The sequence below is a fragment of the Triturus cristatus genome, chromosome 7, assembly GCF_964204655.1.
Source record: "Triturus cristatus chromosome 7, aTriCri1.1, whole genome shotgun sequence".
In the NCBI taxonomy this organism is placed as follows: domain Eukaryota; kingdom Metazoa; phylum Chordata; class Amphibia; order Caudata; family Salamandridae; genus Triturus; species Triturus cristatus.
The window spans coordinates 533,272,276-533,284,635 of record NC_140590.1 but is presented as its reverse complement, the minus strand read 5'-3'; the positions used below and the strand labels follow the sequence as shown (position 1 = coordinate 533,284,635).

The window sequence follows — 12,360 nt, the reverse complement described above, 5'->3', positions numbered from 1 at the left end:
TTAACACTGTCTAGCACATAATCCTCCAACCATTTTGGAGGTCTCCTAGACCTTTCCACAACACTTCCATCACTGTCCTCAGGAACAATAACTTGCTCCGGTGTGGTTACTTCAGGACATTCATCCGACTGACTTACATCACTACAAGGCTGAGTAGTAGTTCCACTAGACCCAGCACCTTCTGCATTCACCCCGCTCTCCACAATCTCTTCAAGATCTGTTCGCACAATGATTCCATCCTTACTTCCACTATCACTGTTAGGATCAACATCCAACCAATGGAAATCACCAGGAATGTTATGCATGTGCATGGACTCACCACTTCCAAATAACTTGGAAGTTAAAGCAACACTATGCATATTCCATACTTTACCACTTCTGACTCTAACAGCATTATTCAGGACTTTCACAACTTCCCCCGGCTCAAAAAATTGGCTTTCGCCCTGTTTAACCTTTCCAGGTTTATTTATGCGAACCCAATCTCCAATGTCAACAATGGCAGGTTTGGCTCCACGTTAATCATCGCAATAAACCTTGACCATGGCATGATGTTCCATAAACTTATTAAAAAACAGATGATGGAGACCAATGACACAAATTAGAATTACATAACCAAACAGGGTTGTACTTCGATCTAGGTTTCTGTCCTCTCATCATCACAAAGGGTGAGAGACGGGTGCAATCATTCTTAGTCACCCTGTAAGCCCAAACAGCCTTGTACAATTGTGTCACCCAATCAAGCCTACAATTACATGCTTACTGAATAACACCTTTAATCACTCGATTGAACCTTTCCACAGCACCATTTCCACTGGGATTGTATAACAAAGTAGTCTTATCAATGATGCCAACCTTCATAAAATATTCCTTAGCTGCATTCGACAAAAATTGTACACCGTTGTCCCTCAGAATGGCCCTAGGTAAACCTTCAGATACAAAGGTCTTGTCTGAAAATTCCAGAATCACTAAAGTGTTTATTCCATCCACAACCTCCACCACCGGCCACTTGGAAAAAAGATCGAGCAGAACAACAACAAACTTTTGAACATTCCCCACTGTTCCAAACAAATCAATGGCTACAGAATGCCAAGGACACTTAGGCGGTACACTTTCGAACAAGGGGGGGGGGGGGGGCCATAAGGTTTGTAAAGTTTTAACCGCCATGGAACAATTCCTAAAATTCCTCACATATCTTTTCACTTCTGCATCAACGCCAGGCCGCCAAAACAAATCTCTGACAACATTTTTAGTCATTACAATCCCGAAATGACCGTCATGACATAACTGGATAATGAATTTCCGCAACCCAGCTGGCGGTACAATTCTCTCGCATCTCAGAATCATGTCATTCTCGATACTCAATTGTGATCTGACCTCCCAAAAGGGTTTTAATTTCGCATTACACTTGGACTTATTCACCCAATTATTTTGAATGCATTCAGTAACTTGCCTAAGTACAACATCTTTTCCACACTCAAGTAACCATTCCTCTTTACTCACCGCACAGCCACCATCATCATGTACAAATGCCACTTGAAAATTATCACAAATATCTTCTTCACTGTCTTCTAATTTAAGCGGCAATCTTGATAAGCACTCTGCCAGTACATTGTCCTTACCAGATAGATACACCACTTTATGGATAACACCTTACATCCGCATAGGAAGTATCGCAATCCTAGTAGATGCATTCACAGTACCTTCTGTTGTTAGCAGTTTAACAAGGGGTTTGTGATCACAAAATATAGTGACAGGTTTTCCTCACACAAAGGCTCTAAAATGATTCAGGGCCCAAGTGCAGGCTAAGGCATCTCTTTCTATTGCAGGATACTTTCCTTCAGTGGGTGTCAAAGCTCTTGATGCAAACGAAACAATTACCTCTTTACCACTATCATCCTTTTGCGATAGTACAGCTCCTAATGCTTTTCCACTTGCATCAGTGGTGATATAACTATCCAGATTTGGATCAAATCCCTCCAAGGCATAAACCTTATCAATGGTTGTGATGAAGAGAAGGAATTCCTCTTGATATGCTTTTGACCATTCAAATTTTGCTCTATTTTTTTAACAACTGTCGCATGTTAAAACTTCTGGTTGCAAAATGGGAAATAAATTTGGAGCAATACTCCACAAGTCCTAAAAAGGACCTTAACTCATCCTTGTTACTAGGGGCAGGAGCTTCCTTAATAGCATTTACCAGAGCAGCCTTACGTTTTACCCCATCATTGACAATTTCATGTCCTAAGTATGAAACTTTCTCTTCAGCAAATTTACACTTAGATAATTCAACTGTAAGGCCATTGTCTCATGAAATCATGACTTTCTTTGTTCTCCCCAAAAACAAGGATGTTGTCTTGAAAAAAATCTGGTGCCCTCAGGAAGCTAGTCCGAATGGCATTCTTTTAAACTGAAAACAACCAATAGGTGTGATAAAAGCTGTCCGATTTTTGGAATCAGATGTTAAGGAGATTTGGTGATACGCCGATGACAAATTGATTGTGGAGAAAACTTCCGCACCCTTCAAGCTACTCACCATTTAATTAATTTTGGGTAAGGGAAATTGGTCAATTACAATGTTTTCATTGAGATGGTGTAAATCAACACACAGACAAACTTTGCCATTACTTCGTCATGCAACAACTAAGGGAGAAATCCGCTCTGAAGCGTCAATGGGTTCAATGACATTGGATGCTACCAATTTGTTCAATTGAATTAACACCTACTCCCTGAGCATGATAGGAATATTCCTAACCGTATGAATTTTAGGAGTCGCATTACCCTTCAAAACTATGCGATGCTCAACATTTTTTACCTTGCCCAAAACCTTACTGAAAACTTCAGGAAATAAAGTGGACATAGTGCTGGCTACCAATGTTCCATCATCCACCACTTTAACTTGATCCTCACTATTGGGTCAAAAACAATGTGTAACTTGCCTTAATCTACCCAACCCAATACTGGTGGACCTTTCTTTGCAATGTACAATTTAGCCCAAGTACTTCTTCCCTTGAACTTGAATGTAAACCACCTGTACCCCAACATTTCAATGGTTTTGCCAGAATATCCTTGAGGATGTATATCAGGCTCATATAAGGTATCACCCAACTTATGTATGAACGTACTGTTCCACAATTCATCATTAATGATGGTGTATGATGAGCCAGAATCAGCAAAATATTGATCTCTACACCACCAATACTAAGCAAACATTCTGGTTTGTTCATGGTAACGTTGACATCAATGTTAAGAATTAATTTGTTAGACAGATTCAAAATATTGTCGACATTACCCTCATCAAAATCTCTGCCACAATCATCCTCAGGGAAATCTTCCTATAATACACATTTAACTCCAACTTCTTTTCCTTCTGCACACCTTGGCATAATGGCCCATGATACTAAAATTGGTGCATTTTTGTTTTAAGGCAGGGCAGGATTTGCTGTGTGCTAAATGGTCCCTACTATCACACCTATAGCATCAGTAATTACTTACGGTAGTTGTTCTAGCTTGAGGTTTGTACTGCTTTTGACAACTTTATTATTAACTTTAGCAACAACACCCAAACTTTTACTATTGTCAGTTAATTCTTTAGCACACCTGCATGACATTTCTCCTCTGAGTGCAATAATATCAACCAGAGGAGAGTCACCATTCACCCACAAATGACCTTGAACAGCTTGGTTGTTTGAATGCATGACAAGCTGTTCTCTTATGAAATTATCTAAGAGATTCCCAAATTTACAATCCAAGGCTAATTTCCTTATCTCAGCTACGTATTGGTCAACAGATTCTCCATCAAGCTGTTTACGCTGAAAAAATATGTACCTATCTATGCCGATACATACTTTAGGTGCAAAATAACTATCAAGATCTTTTAAGGCTGCAAGAAAAACATTAGCATCCCCTACAATAGGCGTTTTAGACATTTGATTGTAAATATTTAAACCATAAGGTCCTAAGGAATGTAATAAAATGCGTTTCTTTTGCGCAGCAGTCATTTTTTTAAACTATAGCTGCGATGTAATTAAAAAAATAGTCTTTCCATTTGCTCCATTTAAGTGGAGGTTCCACACCAGACAGCCAAAAAAATGTGGGGTGGATATTGAAAAGTTTTGAGTTGCCATGCTATGTGGGTGGAATAAAGAACAATGTAAGTTGATTAAAAATGGTTTGGTAAATATTGAATTAACAAATGAAGAATAGCAAAATAAAACCAATGCGACTTTTAACAATAGTTCTTTGAATAGGATGCACAATGGAGCAATACAGTATAGTACTATGAATCGAATGTAATATAGCACCATAAGTTTGATGCACAATGTAGTGAAAGTACTTTGAATACAACAGGGTAAAATGGATGAAGAAATCGATCACTGCAGGAGAGAAAAAGAAATTCCTTTGATTGTGGAATTGCTCACAAATGCCACTCCGTGTAGATTGTCTGGCGTTATGGATAGCAATAAAGTTAACTTGAAACAAAATGGCGTCACGTTACGCAGGTCACGTTTCTTGACCCTGACGCTTGCATATAGACATCCGATGCGAGGTGACGTCCAACGAAGAAGTACTGGAAGAAGAATGCTGTGACGAGAAGTTCCGAGCCGAGACTCCGACAATGAAGATTCCAGCTGCGATGACGCTCGTAGAATCCTGATGGCTCAAGAATGCTGACACAAATGGCAGTTAAACAAACTGTCAACTTGAAGGTAAACAGTCTCCAATTTCGGTATAGACGTGTGAAAATCCGAATAATAAAATCCTTACAGGATCCGCAGCGCGTCAGTAGATAGACGGCTGTCCTTCATCACAATACACGTCATTCATTTCGCAATGACAATAATGTGCACTGCTTCAAGTAAATCCACACCCTTGGAGATACGACTCCGTTCCGGTAGGGACGTAGCAGAAGTAAATCCACAGTCTTGGAAATATATATCAGTTCTGGTAGGGACGTAGCAGCAGAGAAGTCTTGGGAAAGGACGTGAATGACGTATCCAAGGTATTGTTTCCAAGGATTGTTCTAGTAATCAGGTAGCCGAAAGGTCTGTTACAATTATTCAGCTTGTGGGTTCTACTCCAGACAATCATCGCCAAATTGTTAAGTACGAATACACACGAATAGGTTGGTGTAAGTACTGCTTTATTGTCCGGAGCTAAGGCAACACGTCCAGCTTCACTGCTTAGTCCTCTCCTAGTAACACACCTGTGCCCTAAGTTCTAAACCCTAATATTCCAGCAGAGAATTCCTAAGTTGCCAAGCAATACATCAATGTAAGAACACAACACTCTTTTAAGGTTTGTTCTGTGTTGCTCTGGGTAAATGTAGTATTGTGTATTAATTTGTGATTCACTACTGTTACTTTAAATGATATGATTCTAGATTAGAACTATGTTATGTCATACATGTTAGATTCTGCTTTAGGGAGTTAGCGGTTGGCTTATACCTGGTTAAGTCGCTCTTATCATTACTCCAACTCTCAGCATACAATTTTATGGGATATCTAATCATTAAACCAACTTTAATTGAAATCAACGCTTACTGGAGTTCTTGTGGATAACTACACTACTACAATTTGGTACCAGAAGTGGGGTACGACTTCAATCTCCGGAAAATTTTGGTTTCCATGGTGATTGTATCGGGGAAACTTTATCGGACCATTTCACAGAGACTGGTATGTTCAAAATCTTTAAATTTTAAGAATTCGTCTGCCTTATCTACGTTGTGACTTCAGACGAGCAGACCTATTTGTCAGCAGATTTGTGGTTCTACAATCTATCCTACCTCTGCACGCAAAGATTGCGAACTAAATTTTGACCTGTGGAGTGCGAGAAGACCAAGCGAGGCAAGTCGGAGTTCATCACAAATTAATTTTAATATTGCTGAGTGATACCGGCTAATATGAAGGACTGTTGCTGACTAGAAGCGGAGAAGTGTGGCTCAATGGTTAGAGCGGCAGACCCTGATGCAGAGGTCTGGCCCGGGACCAGGGTTCAATTCCCGCCTTGGCGAGTCTTGGGCTCAATTTCCTCGGACCTGTTAATTCTCGCCTCGGTGCCTATTCTAATCATGGGTCCCACTCTGGGCAATAGCTTGCTTAATCTCCACAATGGCCCCAACAGCGCTGGGATGCCTGGCTTCACCTTGGGGGTGCCCAGGAGTGGACATTTCACAGGGAAAAGCCAGGAAGGGTTCCACAGCGGTATGAGTACAGCGCCAGGACACCCTAGGGTAACAGTGCGCTATACAAGTACAACACATGTACATTTACTAGCATTGTTTAAATGATGGACGAGCGACGTTGCTTACCTCGAGGCTTCATTCTAAGGATGACACGAGGCGGTGGTCCTGACTCCAGCGTTTCAGCCTCATGCGCTCTATGTTCTTTCCTCTCTCTCCTCTTTGCCGCATTGCGTCCTGGGAGACGTCGTGATGTCTTACCGTACACGCATGTCGGCGGCCATCTTAAATTGGGAGGAAGAGTTTGTTTCCTCGTTTCGTGAACATTGATAACTTTGAATTAGAGCCTCAACGAAACGCCGCGATGAAGACATCAATCAATTACGCGTTCCCAGTCATGGCAAAGGAAAGGGTACAACGTTCCTGCTAGTGTGACACACAGTGATTCACACACCTTATCTTCCCATTTAAGATTTGCAGAGAGAGTTTAGCGATGCATTGATAGACAGAACTTATTATTTTCACTAATTCTGATTTTGTATTACATCCATTTCTGAACAACAAATGTTATTGTAAACCGGTCAAAGAGAACTAAGCCAACTTCATTACTCTAAACAGGAGAAACAAGGTTTTACTTCTTTATTTTAAATGACTTCAAGTCAGGGCGTCATCCAGCCAGCACCATTTTTATTGAAACCAGGTAAACCTGAACTTAAATGGACAGAATGGCTTAGGGACTTTGAAAATTACCTGACAGCAATCGTTGCAGATAAATACTTGCCAGAAAGGAAATTGGCCTTATTAGTTAATCATTTGGGCACAGCAGGTAGAAGAGTTTTTGATAACTTACCGAGACATCCTGCCCCCACTTCAGAAGACATAGTGTGGAACGTTTATGTTGAAGGGAAGTTACGTATGGCCAAACAGTATTCTGATACCTCAAGTGTTTTACTGGAAAGATTTAATTTTGCAATGTGTAAGTAGTCTTGTGAAGAATCGGTAGAAGATTACATAGCAACCTTGAGAGTGTTAGCTGAAAAATGTGAATTTGGTCTTGATATTGATACTTATATTAGAGATCAATTTGTATTTCATTGTTTCTCCAAGAAGATTCAAGAACGTTTACTTACCTCACGCAATCCGAGTTTGGCCGAAACAATTGACATAGCAAAAAGCATTGAGAGGTCGATTGTTACGTCCAAAGTGTTGTCTAGTCAATCTAACCAAACCTTAACCTCTCCTACACAGACAAATATGCAACCTCCATGTTCTTCAAATGTGAGTTTGATTTCTGATGACAGTGCTGTATGTGCTATTAATAACAGGCAAACATATTACAGGAATAGGAATTACAAAAGCCAATCTCTAAGAGGTCAATTGGTTTGCTTTCGGTGTGGTTCAAGAAGCCACACAGGGAACAATCCTGGTTGTCCTGCTTTAGGGAAAAAATGCACTAAATGTCAGAAGGTTGGCCACTTTCAAGGAGCCTGTAGAAGTAACATGAATGCTAATTTAAGCAAAGTTAAAGTATAATATTTCATTGGAGGGTCAAAAAGTACAAGACTGCACTTCACAATTTGCAAATGTCGTGGTCACTATTGAAGTGCCATTAAAGGTCCTTTAGGTGACATGATTATTGATGGGAAAACAATTTTAGCGATGGCTGATTCGGGAGCTCCTGTTACTATTCTTGCAGCTAGCACATTCTATAAGTTTTGGCAGATTGAAATGCCACTGATAGCTCCTGACATCAACCCAAAAGCTTTTGGAGAGCAAGATATAGAACTCCTAGGTTACTTTTGGGATAAAGTAGAGTGTCTTGGCAGAGCTGTTAAGACAAAGATCTACGTAGCCGTCAGAGGAAGAGACATCATAGGTTGGAAAGATCTTGCCCTCCTGGGCATAATATTACGCCCTGGACAGGATCCCCCTGTAGTACTTGGTGATATTCCTTCCAATATTGTGACAAGTATTCAATCCGACATGAAGGTAGAAAACATTATACGTTTTTTTCCAAATGTATTCAAGAACACAGTGGGGGTGGTAAAAGGATACAAACACACCATAATGTTGAAAAAGAACGCCACACCAATAATACATAAAGTCAGACCTGTACCACTTACTGTCTATCTAAACTTCAAGAATATAATCTTAACATCAAGTATATTCAAGGTGGTAAAAATATCTGTGCTGACTGCCTTTCTCGCATACCTTTGCCCAATTGTAGTGAAGGTGAAGATGACTTCCACAAAGATTGTGTAGTTGGTCTCATAGATGCTGTCTCTAAATGCAATGGCAGCATATCACAAGAGGAGTGGGCTTCAGCAATGGAACATGATGAAACTCTTAAAAAAGTGGGAATTTTCAACAAAAGTAAATTGCCAGCTATTAAAGGTTTAAGTAATGATATCAAGGCTTTTGCTCAAATTAGTGAATAGATATCATTTGAAAATGGAGTATGTGTGAGAAATGGTTTGTTCGTTCCACCCGTATCTCTAAGGGAAAGTTAATAAATATTGCACATAATGGTCATTTAGGAATTTCTGCAACACTTAAGGCTCTTAAAAGCATTTACTGGTGGCCAGGCATTGACAAGCAAGTGACATTGTTCATAGATAATCAACGCTTACTGGAGTTCTTGTGGATAACTACACTACTACAGTAAATTAGGAGAAATAGGTGCCGGTTCTCAAGAGTGCTGATGGGGCACCACCATCAACCACCACTCATATTAAACACTGGTCTTTTAACTGATCCAGTTGTTTCACTTTAATTAAAAGTCTGAGGGTCTGATTCGCAAACAGCCTCCACACTTGTGGCGAAGGCCCCGTACCCGTGGCGAAAGCCCTACAGTCGTGGGGGAGTTTCAGCACGCAGAGCAGAATCTCCTCAGTGAGAATTCTCACTGCTGAGATTCCAGCTCAACTATCATTGTGGAGATTCCGCCATGAGTACAGACTCCTCCATGACAGCATTGTGAATAAGGCCCCGATTGCTTAGCGATAAGGCCTGCCATTCTAAAGCTGGCATTTTTGTACAGGTGTTTAACTGGCCATGCATAAAATGACTGATGTGTATCTTGCTGTTTGTCTTCTCCTCAGGATGCTCTAACGCTGCACAAGCAGGAAGGCACCACAGTTCACATCCATGTGCTGGCTGTGCATCACACCTTCCGCCAGCAAGGGAGGGGATCCATCTTGATGGGGCGCTACCTGCAGTACCTACGCTGTCTGCCCTATGCCCGCCGGGCCATACTCATGTGTGAAGATTATCTCATACCATTTTACTCCAAGTGTGGCTTCAAGGTTCTGGGCCCATCCGAGGTCACTGTAGGCTCACTCACCTTCATCGAGATGCTGTACCCAGTGCAGGGCCATGCATTCATGCACCAGAACAGTGAGTGTTAGCCTACTGCCAGGTCCTCTAACCAAAACATAGACCTTAGGGTTTCTTAGGCAATCAATTGTTTTACAGGCCCTGATTGGCCAACAGCATCAGACTGTCCAGGTTGGCATGGGAACAAGTCCTTTCAACAAGGGACTACTGGGACTCGAAGTGGACATCTGGGTATTAGCATGTTTTCAAAGCCATAATTACAGGGTACTAAATGTCAGGAGGTAAACATTACGTTGTAATAGGACAGAGTGCACCAGTTGAAAGGATCAAGTTCTCTATTGTTAGCCCTCATAGCTCAGGGGCCCCTGGAGGGCATGAAAGTCCTTGAATGCACACAGGGGGCTAACTTCACTCTTGACTGTCAAGGGCTAGGCAACCCAGAAGTAGAGGCTTTGTCGGAGGATAATGGCCTTCAGTTTCCGCGGCTGTGCTCAGCTTGACTCCCCTTTCTGTTGCCACAAGTCCATCTATGTCTCTAGGAGGAATTAACAAACTGAAAGCCTCATCTGGGCCTCTGGTTTTCAAACAGCCAGACAAAAGTACTTTTAAAGACCTGATACACAGTCAAGATATTGCAGAACTCCTTGGTTTCCCTTAAGAAACCCAGTCACACAGCACCGTAGCCACAGATTAAGCAAATGTCGAAAAGCAGCCAAGGAAGCAGAAATCCTCAGCAGCATGAATAGGTGGCAGGATTTCCAATGAGACCACTGCCTAGTAATCTCTAGATTTACATATAGTCACTTCATCAGCCCACAGCAAAGTGCCCATGACATGTCTTGGTGTAAAGCACTGTGTCTTGAGATGCCACTCCAATTACAGGTTGGCCACTTGCGTCCCTCTCCAGGGGTCCCACCTCTGTACATATGTATGATACCTAAGTACTCTCAGGCACCTAGAGGTTTTTAGAGGAAACCCCAATAAATCCATCTGTAGACAGCTCAGTGATGCTGAAGTACAGATACACAGACCGTCCATTCTAAGGCCAGCCTTCATGTCCCGCTTTAGTAATCTCTGCATCCATTTATTGTTTGTGTGCTTCTGAAGTGTGTACCCACAGACAACCTTTAAACCCATCATGGTTTAACCATTGACAACACTGTCATCAAGGGGGCCACAATCCAATCCAAAGGAGGCATTTCTGCAGTAGGAGCCTGGCAGTCAGGTTTAACTCAGTGAATTAACAAGAAAATTGGCTGCTCCCTCTTGGATGGGTGGTAAAAGGCAGCCATAACTGGGGTGATGTGGGCCACTCACTCTACCAGGCCACCCAGTGCAATGGGTGGCCTGGCCTGCTGAACTAACAACAACCATGCCCTGGGCTTCAAACCATGGTGCCCTTACTGTTTTTTGAGCTTGTTTAATATAAAAGAGTTAAAAAAAACCAAAAAAAACATGGTGCCCTCTTCTTGTACATCCATAAAACAACTTCACCTCATGCCCCTTTCCACACACTACCCTGCTAAAATATTGCTTTCACTCAAAGTATACCCCCAAGGGAAACCCAGCATTTAATAATACATTGCTGATACTCACAGAGGCCCTTCAACCAGAGACACCCCGGAAGGGTGACCTTTGACCTTTCTAGTGAGAGCTATGAGAAACCAACCCCAGGGTACGATCACAGAACACCGACCTTCACCACAAAACCATGATTGTTTGTTTGATTATTCTAATCAAAAGCAAATAAACAAATTTTGTTTACATTTGTCATGCTTTTTATTTTATTATCCAATAGTTCAAACAAGAGAAGCAAATGATTTCAAATGGTTAACCATGTCTGTTAGTTGAGACAAAGTAGGTAATCAGATATTGATATCATGATGGCTTTTAATAAAAAATTCAGATGTTCTGTTAACAAATGCAAACTTTAAAAAATATATTAAACTCAAACCACATCCTGTTGAAATGAACCTGGATGTTCATATGTATAAATGAACAAATTATTTAACTTGCTAACATGCATGGCTCAACTCATCTGGGTTATCTCGACGCAACAATATACAGTAAGTGTAGCAATGAAGAACTCTGGTACAATGGTTTTAAAGTAGATTTATTTCCACACAAAAAGGCAGTCAACAATCACAGCCAGCAAAGGAGAGCTCTCTATCTGTCTAAATGCCTTTCTTGGATCCACCTGAAGCTTCTATCCCACTTCATTCTACCCACACCATTCCACCCGCATTCTGCCCCTCCCAGGTTCCAAGATGAAGGATATAACACACCTCTCCCCTTTGGCGAAAAATACATTGACAGAAACAGAAAATTATAAAACATAATTAATCCCTAAAACTAATAAACAAACTATATAAAAATATTAAATAAAATATGTGAGCAGAACATAAATAAGAATAACTACATCACCATCACAAATATACTTCCAGCTCAGGGCATGCTATTTATTTAATAATTGACATATTTTGAACATTTCGCAGGAGACCCTTTGGTTCTTGAACATTTTCTTAATACATTTTCAACACCCATAGTACTCATTCCACATCCATGAAGACATTAGTTTCATCCATTCTCATGGAAACCTGCTCCATATCATTTGACTCAGAACAGGAGGGATTTCTACAGAGACTGTGCTCATATTCCAAATTTTCCCTCCATGGACCTTCAGAGCATTATCATAAATCTCCACAACCCCAATTGGATCTGTCCATTTGGGTACCTCTTTCCCTGATACTAACACCTTCCTGATACAAACCCAGTCACCTAGATACATTTATAAAACTGATGGTTTTCCTCGGTACTTATCCATAACCTTCCTAAATTTTTCTTCA

The 12,360-nt window shown here is 41.0% G+C and overlaps 1 protein-coding gene across 1 annotated transcript in view; it reads left to right on the top strand.

Moving 5' to 3' along the window:
• The window catches only part of LOC146810033 (serotonin N-acetyltransferase-like), a 40,516-nt gene extending 29,233 nt beyond the window's left edge, over positions 1–11,283 (top strand). The window contains exon 3 of the mRNA XM_085616917.1: positions 9,280–11,283. Within this exon, the coding sequence (XP_085473043.1) occupies positions 9,280–9,585 (306 nt within the window). The 3' untranslated portion in view covers positions 9,586–11,283. The remainder of the gene's footprint in view (positions 1–9,279) is intronic.
• The last annotated feature ends 1,077 nt before the right edge of the window (positions 11,284–12,360 follow it).